At 45.0% G+C, this 16,011-nt stretch overlaps 2 protein-coding genes across 3 annotated transcripts in view; one reads left to right on the plus strand and one right to left on the minus strand.

The window, feature by feature from the left end:
* The window catches only part of RABGAP1 (RAB GTPase activating protein 1), a 68,043-nt gene extending 58,642 nt beyond the window's left edge, over positions 1 to 9,401 (minus strand). The window contains exons 1-2 of one of the 2 annotated variants that reach the window (XM_062011843.1): positions 9,335 to 9,401; positions 3,057 to 3,258 (exon numbers count right to left, since the gene is read on the minus strand). In XM_062011843.1, coding sequence (XP_061867827.1) covers positions 3,057 to 3,206 — 150 coding nt within the window. In that variant the 5' untranslated portion in view covers positions 3,207 to 3,258; positions 9,335 to 9,401. Of the gene's footprint in view, positions 1 to 3,056; positions 3,259 to 9,226 lie in introns of both variants that reach the window. The other variant, XM_062011842.1, reaches the window with a different exon arrangement.
* A 13-nt stretch (positions 9,402 to 9,414) lies between these two features.
* ZBTB26 (zinc finger and BTB domain containing 26) lies at positions 9,415 to 15,999 on the plus strand. The gene is made up of 3 exons (XM_062011857.1): positions 9,415 to 9,510; positions 9,758 to 9,838; positions 11,633 to 15,999. Exon 3 carries the CDS (start codon positions 11,643 to 11,645, stop codon positions 12,957 to 12,959), a length of 1,317 nt encoding a protein of 438 aa, XP_061867841.1. The 5' UTR covers positions 9,415 to 9,510; positions 9,758 to 9,838; positions 11,633 to 11,642; the 3' UTR covers positions 12,960 to 15,999.
* Positions 16,000 to 16,011: the final 12 nt, after the last annotated feature.

Genomic DNA, 16,011 nt, shown 5'->3' on the forward strand with positions numbered 1-16,011 from the left:
GAGATAGAGGAAAGAAACCATTTATCCTAATAATTGTTTTCTCCCTTTCTCACAGAACTGAAAAACATTTTTACTTAATCTTTAACTAGGATGTAAGGAACTTCCTTTAGAGCAACACGGGAGATTTATTAGAACTGTAGTTTATTCCCTTCTCCTGACGCATGTGCTGCTGGCCTCTGCTGTGAGAGGTCTCACTGTTCTGCGTGGTTCAAGAACTCCTGTTGTACAGTGTGCTCCAGAAGCAAGGCTTTAGTAAATCCAGCTCAGTCCCACTGGCAGGGTCAAAACCAGACACAGAAACAATACTGCAGAGACAGCTGGCAAATTATACTCCTGGAAAACAATCACTGACACAGGTATTTCAGCACAGACAAAAACCAAAAGAAAACATTTATCAGTTCTTATCAATTGAAGAAAAATATGGTTTCTGACTGTATTCAGAAGAAATGTTTCTCTGCCTGGACTTAACACCAGAAAAATGTGCATTAATTCAATCCACAGCACTACTATTTAAAACGACAGCATATCAACAAATCTCAAGTGAGAGCCTTAGCTTTGATGTACATATTTCACAGCCTACCACACTCAGCAAACACAAGCCTAAACTTCTAGCACCATCCTCAGACTGCACTTAGCAAATGAAAGATCCTCCAACTGCTCTTCTATGGAAACAGAACACCAGAAAAAGACTGCTGCTCAAATACAAACCTAAACTTATCTTCTGCTTTTCTTAGTGGGCACATCAAAGCAAATGTGCTTTGACCTATACAAGCAAATGAGCTTAGTTACTGCTTCTCCCTGGGAAAAAAGTAATGTCCTTTGCTCCTATGAAATATGTAACTTTCTATATAATACTGATAGTACGCTTAACATACCTCTGACAACCTTTACAACTCCACTTATCTATGCACATGATAAACATTTTAATACAGTAACACTGGCTACTGAATTACTATTTGCAAGCCAGAAAAAAAATATACCAAGAAGAAAGCCATATTCTAGGGTAGTGTGTGTCTCCTCTTGTAGAGCAAGACAATTTCTGCCCCTAAGAACAGCTAAAAAGTCTTTCTGCTTCCTCTGTTGAAAGTTTTTACCTCCTTAAGCAGAAGGAACGAGGTTTAACAGGAAAACCCCTGTATGAGAGAATTCAGGCTGCACACTGACTGCTTATCTAAGGTAAAATGTTTCCATTAATCACTCAGATTGCAGCCAGTAACCAAACAGCCCATACTCTCAAACACCGGAGTACTGAAACACTCAAGGTGAATCACTGTTCAAGGACTGTGCTCAGTCCTGGCACCAAATTCATAAAGAAGTTTGCATTTAAGTCCTGCAAAGTTCTGTGACATTCAGTGCCAAATCAAGGCACTGCTAACACTGCTCTTCCCGCAGCAAGAAAACCAGCATCCCTGCAGCCAGCACTTTATAAACCCCTTCGGAAGTAAACAGGAGGAAAATTTAAGTAGTAAGTTGCAGGAGCCAGTTTGGAATGGATTAAGGACATTGTTCTCTGGAAGCTTTATGAAAATTACTTTATAGACAAGTCTCTTCAATTTGTTTGCTTATCCTGAACGAGATACAGCATGTCATACAAACACTGCAGGACAGCACAAGGCAGTCACTAGACCAGCCATACCGACAGCTCCCAGGTGGAGCAGAAGTGGTGCAGATTAGGCCATTTCAGCCTTCCAATTTTAGTTTGGGAATAACAAGATGGAACAGAAAAACTGGTTGACCATGTTTGTCTCCTGGGGTATCAAATGATGCATCGTAACGCTGGGAGCTAATTACATACACTGCCATGTATGCATTCTCAAGGTAAGCACCACTATGGAGACTATTCCGAATTCTGAAGTATTTACAGCTGCTGGTATTGGCAGCACCTACAAAGACAAGTGTGAGGTTACAGTCTTCCAGCAGGTTTTGTAGATCACCAGGCTGACTGTTCACAAAAGTGTCCTATGATGTGAAGAGGCAATCTTCTGCAATAACAATAAAGAAGTGAAGGTTTTGCCAGACTAAGTTTGATTCTCTTAACTGAACTTCAAGTCCTATGTAAAAGCAAACAGCCACTATGATGGCATGTCTTGTCCAGGATGCAAAGGAATGCAAGGAAAACAAACAAAGCAGTTGAGAAGTAAAAACAAGATGAGCCAAAGGATCAAGAGAGGTTCAATAAAGTTTCTGTTAAAACTTCTGCTAAGGAAACGAGGAACACCCAGCCCAACAGGTAGAACACATGATTTCTTGTCATCTTTAAAGACATTATTTTGAAGACAAAGATGTGGCTGTGGATGTCAGTCTTTTGCAGTAGTGGAATATCTCTTTCCATCTCCCACAAGGAACACACTAACTTGACTCACTCTCGGAAAGATCCAGTTTTCAACACATTAAAATGACTGAATTTGGAGTAACCACCCTACTTGTGTCACTTTGCTTGAAGACTGCTGAAATACAAATTGGGATGAAAAATTTTCTTTCATTAGGGAAAAAAAAACCCCAACACAACCAAAAAAAGAGTGACAAGGGTCTCTTTTCAGAACAGCACTTTTAAAAGTGAGAAGATGTCAGTGCCCTTCCAATTCACACAAGCCTACCACAGAGGCTCGTATCCTGTGATTCATGCCAAGTTGTTAGTTATAACTCCACTTCTACATTTCTTAAAGAGAACATTTCACATTGGGGAAAACTTTAATACGTGTATGAATTAACAGAGTCAAATCAAGTACATGTTAATACTGCTTTCTATCTGAAAGCTGTGATAAAAATCACAGTTCCAAGTTCTTGACAGTCAGTCTGCTTCATCCTAAGCACTTAATGAAGGATTCTGCAAAGTGGGAAAAAACCCACAGGCAGTGATGGAGAGGGCTCTTACTCAAAACCTAATTATCACCTCTGATATCAGCAATAGTAATGCAGAAATTACTGGCAAAATTGACTCTTGAACAGGTTCTCCCTCTGTCAAGTTTTCCACAATAAAGAAGTCCCTCTTTAAGCTCTCTATGGTTAGTTTGATTTAGAAGAATAGGGAAGAAACCCAGGTTATTAATTCTTACCTTCAGTCCTGTTTTTTCATCATCACTACCATTATTGGTAGATGGTGTTTCATCCCCTTGCCTGGAAACCAAGACAAAATCTTCACTGTTAAGAGTGGATACCGAGTCTGAAGAGACACTGATTTTTCCAACAGAAGCCTTGTCATCCATGACTTAAAAAGGAAGTTCGATTCATGAATGAGATTAAATATGTTATAAACTCCTGAAAAACAAAAATCATAAAAATACTTAAATAAAACTTCATGCTGAAATGCTCAAATGTTTCTTTTCAGAAACCTGATGACTAGTCATAAAAAGTAACACATCTGACAGCACAACCAAGTTACAACTCTTCTGTCAGAGCACACTCACGGCCTGCTTTGACTTTGCCAAGACACACGCTACTGCTGGAGCACTGGTCTGCAGAGCTCACGAAAGGGAAGGCAGTAAATCTTTTTGCAGTATTTCATGATTATTTCAGGCACTATTTTCTACACACAGCACAAAACAAGCTCCTGAAACATGTACTACACCTGCTGACAAAAGACTCAAAGCCAGAACTATAAAGTATCCTTTCTTCATATAATCTATTTGCCTTCACAAATTACTTTTGCAGCTGTTAGAGCTCGTTCCATGATGCATTGACATTATTTTCCCCCAAAACAAGAGTTAGGCCTATTTCTTCATATTTTCTGGTAAGGATGCTCTAAAATCTTGGGACATATAGCACTTTATGAATCTATGCTGAATCTTCTGTACTGTAAGGAACAATACAAGAAAAGACTTCCAAGAAGCAGGAAGAACAGCGTAGGCTGGATCAGTACTGAGAACCAGAGCCAACAGAGGATTTTAAAAAGCTGGAACTGGCACTGAGAGGCATTTGAAGAAAGGAACAAAAGGTGAAGTTCAGCTGCACACCTTGAACTCTACACAGCACAGATTCTCAGAATCTATGGCTCAAAACAGACTGCTGTGATAAAAATGGGTGATTACATTTCCCAGAAACCCAAATATACCCTTATCACGATGGCTCAGATCTTCACATACTCCCAAGCATGACCAAACCCCAGTGCTTTTTCAGTCTCATGTCCTGCCTTCCATTTGGCAGAGCCCTGTCCCAACCTGGCTTCCAATGGAGCAGCCCAGCAATGGAGGAGCCTGGCATATCCACAGGCATGGCTCACTGCATTCCTTGCTGAACCAAGAACAATGCACCAAAGATAGCAAAGTCTGCTTTTACTTCTATCAATACCCTTCCTTCAAAGCCACCAGTATGATATGAAATCTGCCAGGAGAACAATGATTTTTTTTCTTCTGGGTTATTTTTAACCTGATTAATTTACCAACTGAGTCACTTCATGGTCCGGAAACATGTTTCACTGGATAGCTGAAGCCATGTATAAGAGGAAGAAGAGATGGGAGTTGTTCAGGTATAGCAATATACCCATCCTTATTTGGTTTAACTTTCAGAAACATTTAAGGTATTTAGATATCCTTTTCCACATTTTAAGATCCACTGACTTGCTATGACAACTACTGTCTGAGAAACTCAGATACTGTGGAAAGTTTTACCCACTGTATGTGTCTATCTGCTATTACTCACATATATCTTAAAGATAAGGCAGAGTTCTCATTTTTAAAGACAGTTTTGTTTAAAAAATTCACATTAAAACATTTCTATACAAGTTCCCTCCTGCACCATCCCTGTAATACACAGATCATCTGAAAATAACTAAATCAAATCTATTGAAACAGAATAAAAATAAGCTTCATATGCTTAATATCCTTTGGATCTGCTGTTTTCATTCAAACAGTGCAAACTCATCTGCCACACTCAGACAGAATGAGTGGGCTTTGATCATGAGCAGCTGTAAAGATCATCTAGGCAAGGATCAATTTAGCTATTCATTTCAGTACAGTGCGTCTGGCTTGAAGTGTTAATTTCACCTATTTCCAAACTGAAACCTTCCACCAATTTCAATTAAAGAAAAAGTATTCTGTGCCTTTGCATACTGCTTTTTGAGTAGCGAGGCGCAAACAGACGCCAGGCTTGGTCCTGGAGCACAGCTGGCGCAGCCTAACCTCTGCAGTAGTTTCACAATGCAGAATTGCAACAGCAGAAGGTCCCAATTAGCCCAACACATTTGCATTGAGCAAAAGTCTTACTGAAATTACACAAGATAAGAGCGGACAATGTGGAAGACTACTGTAAGAACCTTTTGTTTATTAGTGATGTATCAGCAAGCAAGGCTCAGTTACTCAATCACGCTGACTTGTCCACAGAGGTTCACCAGATTAATGCTACAATAGTTAAGGTGGTCTGAAAACACTAAAAATGCTAAAATATTGCCCCAAGTTAACCAAAGTTTCCACATCCCTATACTCTTCTATGCATGCATTTGATTTCCTCTGTTCCTTGCTCTCACTTTGTCCCAGGTGGATTACCACACAGATCGTTTTACCTGAATTGGACAACCCCAAGTGGCAGAACTAAACAACGGAAAGCTTACGAGCTCACTAAAGTACAGGCCAGTCTAGAAGGGCACACATCAAAGACCAGCAGAGCAATTACGTGTGGCAGGCTTACGACTACTCCAGAGTCAGAACACAAAATCACCAGCGGTGACTGAGTTCAACAGTAATATACACAACTTGCCTTAAGAACTGAAGCTTTCTGTTCTTAGTTTAGAGAGGCAGGAGAAAACACCTCAGCCAAATGCAGATCTGAAGCTCTAAAGTTTCTCAGAATAAGCCAATGTCTCACCCCTTACACTACTGTAAGAGACTGGGGGCTTAATGCCATCTTGAGACATGCACAAGCAAAGCACAGCACTTGTAGCTATGGCTGGTCTCACACCACTTCCAAGGAGCACCTCTTTTCTGCTGTTCAGAACATCCACAGCCACACAAAAGCCAGAGGGTGAGCAGAAAGATCAATACTTCAGCTGTGAACATCTTGAACCATTTCGAACAGCAGCTAACTCCAAGTCAACAGCAGCTATAGCACCCTTAGCAATGAATGCAACAAAAAATCTATTAAAGTTGTGGTTTTCAGAGCAGGAAAGAGAACAAGCACAAGAGCAGATATGCAGACTAGAAAGGAAAAGAGATTTTTTTTCCCCCCCAATTTAGATCCTACTCAGCTCTTCTACTTCAGATAGAGTTCCTATAGCAATTCCACAAAGGTACAGCTTATCTGATGAAGAATGCATCAGATATAGAAGAACAATAGAGCAATATTAACTACATTACTGAAGAACAGCATAATTCAGAAAGCTACTTTGATGAAATCAGAAAGCTTGGTGTGCAGAACCAACTTATATCCTCTGTCCCCTAAATTATAAAAACACCAAGTCAACGTTAAAAAACATGGAAAATAAGGAGACTCCACACAGCCAAGACACTCAGGTGACTGACTCAATGCAAATTGATTCACTGAAAATAATGTCGTTTCTGTTTCTGCACAGGTTAACAACACCATCCAGTACAGTTCAACCAAAGCACACCACGTCCTGCTTTCCTGTTTCTCATCATTAGCATCCTCATATGGCTGAAAAGGGGAATTTGTAGCAGAGTTCAAAAGCTCTACGATGTACTTTGCAAAGCTACATTATGACAAATAAGCCAGCACTCTTTTGCCTCTTAGCTCTTTACAACCTTGACATGCGATTTTTTTACCTTCACACAGCGTAGACTTATTGTTCTACAAATAATCCCTTGAGTCCTGAAAAACAGCCTGGAAACCGCTCCAGCACAATGCCATCGTTACAAGTGGCCATGCCAGGTGTTTCAGTCTGAGCAACATAACAAATGTAGGAGCAAAAGTGGTGTCACACTGACAGACACGTGGGAAAAGAGCTGTGGCTTGACTTTTTCTGAGTATACACACACTGCCTGCATTTTATTGCAGCTTTAGGGGAAAAGATCTCACAACACACAAGAGTGACCAGTCACTAGTAACCTTTTTCTTCTCTCATATCCCATGATTAGTCTGAATAATCATACATTTAATCTTCATCCACCTTCCCTGTACAACACACACTCCCAAAGGCAACGAGAAGTATTTTGCACTCTAAACAAAGCAAGATAGCCAGTGGAACACTGTCTGTGAATAAGAAAAGATCTAGGATGACTAAAGACAGTGCTTAATAAAAAAAAACAACTACAGCACCAACTTTTCTACTCATTTTAAAACACACTGACAGCCACAGATGTTCCCACTAGCCTCAAGAGCCAGACAGAAAATAAGGTATCATTTGGAGATAATGCTAACTCAAATTTCATCCCCCCTCCTCTTGTCAAAAGCAGATCTGAGGAAGCTGAGTGAATCATTAGACACTGTATGCAAAAATAAGCATAAGGCAAAACACAAGAGTTAGGCTAATGCAATCTTTGTTAACAGTGCTTAACAGTTTCATAGTTATTACCAGCTTAATTTTGCTTTTAATCTTGATTTGCACTATCTGCTCAGAGGACAAAACTCTAATTTTAAACTCTTGTAATAAGCAAATTCCCCAATCCCAGAAACATACGGCAGGTCCTGGGAAACCACGGCTTATAAAAGAACTGCTGACACTGCCTTAGCAGCCCATCACAAGAATGTCACTGGCATTAATTAACTACGTCTGGTTCATCCACGCTGCTGGCGGCTGCTCCAGCAGCATCAGGCACATCGATGTGCTGTCTGCATGGGGGAGCAGGGCCGTGCAGGACACAGCCCAGGCCGCAGGCCCAGGACGATGGCAGCGCAGCCAGAGGCTAAACAAACTCCCAACGTGATGCTCTGCATACTGCTGGAGTTCCTGTCTCGTTAAGACTCAAACAAAACTGGAGTTACACCTGTCAGCCAAGCATAGCATTTCAAAACATGCTGTGAAAGAACCAAAGGAATGAGTTCTGTCTGGTGCATGCTACTAAAAGCTGTCTGTGCTTGCATTTGGAAAACACCTTTGCCAAGCTCTACTTGTTAATTTGTTTACTGTGTACACAAAAATAAGTTTGCTCAGGTCCTTGACCTTTTACTTTTAGTAGAGAACTTTAAAAATAACACTCTGTTCGGGTGATTTAGTCATCAGTGGGGAAGTTCATGCAGTTTTGCATTCTCTAAGTAGACAACAATCTCAGAAATAGCATCAAGCTGTGCTTTAACCAAACCTGTCAGCAGAATAAAATAAGGAATACAGCTCAAGCTATATCCGTGTAAGAATACAGGTAAACAGTGCCTGATCTACAGCTTGTATTTAAGAAAGAAACACCACCTTTTCTCTCCCTCCAAGTGTCTCCCGAGTATCTTTTCTGCTTCTCCTGCTCTCCCCGAAAATGCCTTGAACAGACAAAACAACAGAAACGAAAACCTACTTCTACGAGTTGGATTTTCACTTTTTATTTTTTTTATGACACTCGTTTTTAATCCAATTTTAATCCCCAAGAGACACGAGCAGCCCTGAACATTATCTTCTGGGAATGTTTTAAGTGAAGGAAACATATCCTTGCCAACAAGAAGGCAAAAAAGAATCCAAAAAACACGAAACACGGAGGTAACTGCACATAAAGCAAACACAGAGATCTGAACGCAACCAAATGCCACCTTTTAGCACCCACATAGAAACAACAACCGACGCAATCAGGATGGGAAATCGGCGCCTGCCCGGTAAAACAGCGCCAGCCCCGAAGCAGCCCAGCGCAGCCCGAGACGGGACGGCCCCCCCGCGGGAGTGAAACCCGACGGCTCCGGTACGTGCTCACAGGAGTCCCGCGAACACCGGTGGGGGCCCACGCTGGAAGGGCTCAAAGAGCCGAGGGGCTCCACGCGCTCCCCCCAAACCGGAGCCAGCAGAGCTGACGAGGGCGAGCCCAGCCCGGCGCCCCCTGCCCGCCCCGGGACTCGATCCGGGTACCTGGCAGCGCCCGGCTCTGTGCGAGACGGGGCGGCCCCGCTCCCGCCGCCACACGGGCCTGCTACCTGGCGGCTCCGCGCCGAGGCCGCGGCCCCCGGCTGCCGGTGGGCGGAGGGGACAGAGCACGGGAGGGCATCGCACCAGGAAGGGAGACACGGCCCAGGGGGGGCAGGGGAGGCACATATCGGTAACGGGGCACAGAAGGGACCCCGGCTCCCGCACGCCTCTCGCCGGTCAGCGGCGGGGAGGGGCGGAGAAGTCCCGGAGCGGCGGCGGGGCAGCACCGGCACGCACTTTGCGAGCGCCGCGGGAGCGGGCCGGGGCCGCCGGGAGCGGGGGGCGGCCCGAGGCCGAGGGGACGGGGCGGGCGAGACCCCGGCGGCAGCGCGAGCCGCCACCTACCGCTGCCGCTGCCTCCCGGTGCCCGGCCTGCGCCGCCGCTGCCGCCCACCACGTGACCGGCGGAGGGGGCGGGCGTCCCGCCGGGCGCTTCCGGGTGCGGGGCGGAGGGCGCGCGAGCGCTTCCGGCGGCCGAACAATGCGGTTCCGAGTCGCCGTGCTGGGCTGCGGCGGCGGCTGTAGGTCCCGGCGGGCTGGCGGGGCGCGGGCGGCGGCCCCGGAGCGCGGGCCGGACCGGGCCGTGGCTCCCGCTCCCCCCGCCGCCGCCGCCGGCCGCGTTCGGAGGGCGGCCCGGCCTGGCCGGGGGCGCGGCGGGGTGCGGGGCCGCCCGGGGGGCGCGGCTGGCGGCCGGGCCCGGCCCGGCGCTGGGGCGGCGCGACCCCACGGCCGGGCGGCGGCTCACGGCGCCTCTCCTCCCCTCTCTAGGTCCGTAGCTGGAGGCCGCGGCGTGCGCTGCGGTAGGAGCGGCCGCGGGTGCCAGCGCGGGGACGCGGCCCGGCGCTACAGGTACCTGCCCCTTGTCTCCCTTCCGCGGGGCCGGGGAGCGGGGCGGCCGGGCCGGGGCGGGCGCGGACAGCGGCCTCCTCGCCTTGGCAAAGGACTCGGTGTTCGGGCATCGCTGTGAAAATCTCTGGCGACTTTTGGCTGAGCCGTCCCGGCAGATCGTTGTGCCGGTTATCGGGCGATACATGTTAAGGGGCCGGTGGCTGCCCGCCGGTAGCTGCCGGAGAAGCACCTGCTCCCCGACTGCAGGTGCTCCCGGACACCTCTGCTGGCCTCGTTAGGGCTGGAGGGTCGCGGCAGCCTGAAGTGGGGCTCCGTCGGCCGTCCTCCCGAAAAAGAGGACTGGAGGTTCATTTCGTGTATTTTTTCTTCCTCTCGGAGATCGGTGGCAGTAGAAATGGAACGTGTGTGTTGAGACAAATCACTTTTCTATCTCCAGTTTCTCGTGAAGTGACTGCCGGGATGTGTCTGAGGAGCGCTGAGTGGCTCTAGCAGTTGTGTCCGGTTAACAGCACAGTGTAGCGTTACGGTGGTGTGGTCTGTTGAGCTGCATTTGTACTGTAGTATCCCACGGTGGAAAAAGCCAGGCTCAGTAGAGGACCTCCTTCATCACTTCCAGGAAAACAGAGAGACAATTTGATAATGCCTGAAAATCACAGAAAGTACTTAGGATCATCTATCAGTACTTTTTGTACTTGAAAAAAGCTATTGCCAGAGGAATGTTTTGTCCTAGAAACGAGGATGAGTCCGGCAGCACCATCCTGGCTAAGACTGGCAGCTTTACTTTCTGTGGAGTCAGCAGAATTGGTGGTACTGCAGCATGAGGCTGCTGCCCACTCCTGAACTTTCCGTGGGTTTCTGAAGGCTTCTGAAATCCTTTCCCCCACATTGAAAGAGCTTGAGCTCACATTGGTGAGCTTGAGTAGTGAGGAGGTCACTGATCAGCAAATGGAAACAGCCCATGATGAGCAGATACTTTGAGAAATACTGTTATGTATGAATTCATCACACTGAGCATGGCTCCATTTCCTGATGTGTGTGCTGAGCTGATACTTCATGCCCCAAGAGAGCAGTATCTGCTTTTACCTATAAGCTTCAGGCTTGATGTGGTGTTTGTAATAGTTGAGAGGTGTAAGTTTTGATTTGTTATTTTATCTCACCAAGTCTTGTATCATGTGGTCTCCCCTGGTTTTCTTCGCTCCCTGCAGTCCCAGTCCTCTGTCAGGATTGCATGAACAGAGTCTCATCAAGAATCAGTGTAGACTTACAAATTCTTAAAAGAACTGTTGAAAGACAAAAGATGGTCAAAAATACTGCCTGTGTCAATATTGCTGCAAATCATGGAGTGTCCTACAGGAACTGAAGCCGTTTCTCTTGGGCTGTAGCTCTTAGGAGCAGTATATGACAGATGCAGAAGGTTAAGAGGGACGTTTGTATGGGGCTGGTGAGTGCCGGGTTCTGTCTCACCTTGACTTTGTTTGCTAGGAAAGCTCTTCAGGCATTCAAGGAAATAAGAACCAAAAGCTAAAAGAATATCATTGTTATTTGGTAAAGGCAAAATCTCTGAGGAGGCAGAGAGGCTGCTAAAAATATTTACGTGGCTTCTCTTTAAATGTCGGACAAGTAGAGTGGAACATGTGTTACAGGTTACTTTTAACTTGTGAGACACTTCAGTAGTTATGTAGGATAAAACACCTGATTAAACACACACCTTCTGTTATTGCTTTAGGCCTTTCTAACTTGCATTTTTGAAAACAAACAGTTCTCACCTCTTTTTTTCTTTCTGCTTTTTGTTAGGTGTGCCAAAATGTCAGAAAGGTCAGAGATTCTTCACTTCAAGTTTGACAATTATGGGGATTCCATGTTACAGAAAATGAACAAACTGAGGGAAGAAAACAAGTTCTGTGATGTTGTGGTCCATATCGATGACGTTGAAGTTCACGGGCATAAAATCGTATTTGCTGCTGGTTCTCCCTTTTTAAGAGATCAGTTCTTACTGAATGACTCCAGAGATGTAAAAATCTCAATCCTGCAGAGCTCGGAAGTGGGGAGGCAGCTGCTCCTGTCCTGTTACAGTGGCACTCTGGAGTTTCCTGAAATGGAACTGGTAAACTATTTGACTGCTGCAAGCTTTCTGCAGATGAGCCACATTGTGGAACGGTGCACACAGGCCCTCTGGAAGTTTATAAAACCCAAACAGCCGTTGGAGAGCAAGGAGTGTGAACAGCAAAGCGACTCCTCTGAGATGAAGGAGCACCAAGGAGACGATGACTCTCTGCAGCAAGATTCACCTTGTATTCAACCTTCAGAAGACAGTATGGACATGGAGGACAGTGACATTCAGATCATCAAGGTGGAGTCCATTGGGGAGGTAACAGAAGTTAGGAATAAGAAGGATCAGAACCAGTTTATTTCTTCTGAACAAACTGCACTGCATTCCTCAGAGCCTCAACACTTTCTCATCAACTCCACTGTTGAAAACAGAGCAAGTGAAATAGAACAAAACCACCTCCACAACTATGCCCTTTCGTATGCTGGCAGTGATAACATCATTCTGGCCTCTAAAGATATGTTTGGGCCTAACAACCGAGGTATAGACAAAGGCCTCCAGTGGCACCATCAGTGTCCAAAGTGCACGAGAGTGTTTCGGCATCTGGAAAACTATGCCAACCACCTAAAGATGCATAAACTATTTATGTGTCTGCTCTGTGGCAAGACATTCACTCAGAAAGGCAATCTCCACCGGCACATGAGAGTGCACGCGGGCATCAAACCGTTCCAATGTAAGATCTGTGGGAAAACCTTCTCCCAGAAATGTTCCTTACAGGACCATCTCAACCTGCACAGTGGGGACAAGCCCCATAAGTGTAACTACTGTGACATGGTTTTTGCGCATAAACCCGTTCTGAGGAAACACCTTAAACAGCTACATGGTAAAAATAGCTTTGACAATGCCAATGAAAGAAACGTTCAAGACATAACCGTGGACTTCGATTCATTCACTTGTAGCGCTGCTACAGACAGTAAGGTCTGTCAGCAAACTGATGCAAGCCAGGTACTGGATGCAGGGAAGCTGCCTCAGGCTGTGCTCAGTTTAAGAAATGATAGTACCTGCGTCAATTAAGCAATTAACACCAGCCCCGTGTAGGGATCGTGACTGAGGGGAGCAGACAGTTGGTTTGGGCTCTTACCTAAACTAGTGGTATGCCCTGAAAGGCTACGGATGGATGGATGGATGGGTTGGATTGCAGAGCCTGTCAGGTCTTCACCATCGTTCTTAGTCTTACTTGATGTTTTCTGTGAATAGCAATCTTCCTTCAGGTTTCTGTCTGTGTCTCTACTGTGGATTATCGGGTTAACTGTTTCATTTCTCTCTGATTAGGAGACTCAAGACTAACACCTTTTGAAAGACTGTTGCTGTGGGCTGCAAGTAAACCATCTGCTGTACAGTTAGAGGCCTCTCTGTGCCTGGGCAGATGGAGGAGAGAGCAGAGGACAAGTCTGTGAGATAACCCAATTGTTGTTTTCTTTTTTAAAGCACTGGATAACTGAAAGCACTCCATATAGTTAAACTCAAAACTTACCTCTGAAAATTACCTTTCTCTGTTTTTTGCCCCTAGATCCCTACAGTTGAAGTATTTTTGTGTCACTTTTTTTGCCCTTCCTTAACTATTTCAAGAAACTTCTGCTGCCAGTCAGTTCTACCTTAAAAGCTCTCAGGGTTTTTAACCTCTACATGCATTATGAAAAGAGAAAACCCTAAGTGATTGGGCAAGGTTAGCTGACTGTTGCATACAGCTGTTCAAACTGAGAATAAATTGCATCTCTGGAGTGTGAGAGGCTGGGCTGGTGCCTGGAGTGCAAATATGACCTATTTCTTACACTGTCATACCTAGGATTTTTAAAGGGCACTTACTAGTGTAGGTACTGAAACAAGCTAAATGCTTCAAAACTAAAAATGATGATCCATCTTTCATCTATTTTGCATCACTTAAGCCACAACAGTTGTTGGTTTTAGAGCAAAGCTGGAGTGGATAAATACTGCTTTTTTACACTGTGAAAAGAATCTGTTTCAAAGTAACAACTCCATGCTTTGCTGCTTTTTTTTCCTCCTCCTTAGTACCTGTGTATGTCCCTGTGCCTAATACGGGCCACATGTCAGTTAGCTTGAAAAAAGAAACAAACACACCTGCCATGAACACATTAACAACGTCCTTTTTTGATTTCTTGGACATTCAAAGAATACTTTTTTTTAAATGACCTGCATAGTTCATGACTGTTAGTGTTTCTCAGAGCCTAGGATTGAGGTATAGGTAGCACAATTTCTGTAGGTTGATATATCAGCTCTTGACTGTACTCAGCAATACCTCTTGTATACCGCCTTAACCACCCAGTGTAGCGGGAATGGCGTGTCAGCTGGGATGCTGGGATGACACCATACTGCTTCTCTAAAGTGCCGTGGTAATCCCAGGCAGGCTGAAAGCAGCTCATTTAGCTGAGGAACACCATTCCCAGTAGAACAGCACTCTTATTACATTGAAGTGTAGCATAGACTAATAATCAAATGGCTGATCCTCGGTAGAGAACTGCTGTTTGTGTTTGGAGTTAAATATTTCTTCCAATGCAGCTTTTTTTTTTTCCACAAGGTTTGCCACGAGGCTGAGATTATGCTTCCTACCTAAAAGTAGTACTGTCTGTGTGTTTGAGTGAGGAGTGGGGTGAAAGGCTGCTATTGTATGGTTAAAAATGCTAAACAGGTATGACCAAAGGTGTGTCAGAGCAAAAAATGCTGTGGATGTAATTATCAAAAGCTGGTCTTGGTCTTCAGCCGTGTGTGTGGAGAAGCCAGGATTTCCCTACCTGACATTACACTGATGGACAATGAAAGCATTAATGTTGCAGGATGTTTTCCATGTACTTTCAAGTAGCAAAGCAAGGTGATTCTGTGAATCAGTTTTTGCAGTTTTCTTAAACTACTGTACTTGACTGTTACGTGAACTGTTATCACTTGGACAGCTATGAAGTAAGCAATGGAAGTGGAGTCAGGGCATTACATCTTTCAAGTTGTAGCAAATATATTTAAGGCCTAAAATCTAACTATTTGGAACTTCTAAAAACAATTATTCAGGTTCCTGGGGCAGAAAATAGGTTTGTGTGTGAAGAAAAACCTGTTTTTTCTCTTAAAGCCGCCCGCAATTGGGATCATTTTGAGCTGAAAATGACCGTGACGGTTGCACCTGGCACTTGCAGTCTGTCCTCAGACAGAACCTTCTGTACTGGTGAAACATTTTGCTAATATTCACTGTATGGAAATAAGTTGTAGCACTAGCATCAAAGCAAAGATAGACATGGAGAAGAAGGGCTTGCAGAGCCAGGTCAACGTGCTGGGAGAGACTAGTGAACTATCGAACCACATGTGAATATGGACACGATAAAATGGTCTTCTGCCAGAGAAAGGAGTAAAACTGTACAAATGCTAAAAGTGGCAGCACAGTGGACAGTACTGAAAGCTGTGGCTGTCTGGGAAGGGGGTTTTGTGGAATTATGAAGCTGTAATGTTACTGTAAGGAGAATACAGCTGCTTGAAGTAGCCATGGGTGACCTGAAGCCGATATGAAGAGACAAGGGGTTTCCTAAGAAACAGAGAAGTGTTTTGGCCAAGATGTGTAGGTTTTCAATCCACCCTGTGCTGTGATGGCATCAACGTCTGAGAAGGCTGAGACTGCTGGCTGTTCAGTAAAAAGGCTGCTGGTGGTCGTTTGGTGAGACCATGGCAGAAATAAGTAGGAAAATGCAAGAATGCAGAAGACTGCTTCTTCAGTGAAAATGGACGTGTCTGTTGGATGGAACATGACTTCCAGTGTCCGTGCTTTTGGCCTGGCAGAAGGATGCAGACCAAAGGATGGATGCAGGAGACGGCTGCACAACTCCAGAAGCACAGGAGATCCAAGAGGGCAACACGCTGACGGCAGAGAGCTCTGGTGGTTGAGTTCATCTGAGATTTGCCCCTATGTGGAACAGCCAAGGTGAAGAGTGTAGAAGAGGCACTAGAAAAGAAAAATCTGTCTCGTGCTTCTTCTCTGAATTACAGATTAAGATGGAGTGAGAATTACCATAAATGGAATATACAGAGGCAGCTCAATTATAGAATGAGATGAACTTAATTGTCCATGTAT

This window comes from Colius striatus, chromosome 19 (genome assembly GCF_028858725.1).
Source record: "Colius striatus isolate bColStr4 chromosome 19, bColStr4.1.hap1, whole genome shotgun sequence".
In the NCBI taxonomy this organism is placed as follows: Eukaryota; Metazoa; Chordata; class Aves; order Coliiformes; family Coliidae; genus Colius; species Colius striatus.

Excerpts from the sequence above, each read along its gene's own strand:
- ZBTB26 (XM_062011857.1), top strand. The coding sequence starts at position 11,643 with ATGTCAGAAAGGTCAGAGATTCTTCACTTCAAGTTTGACAATTATGGG.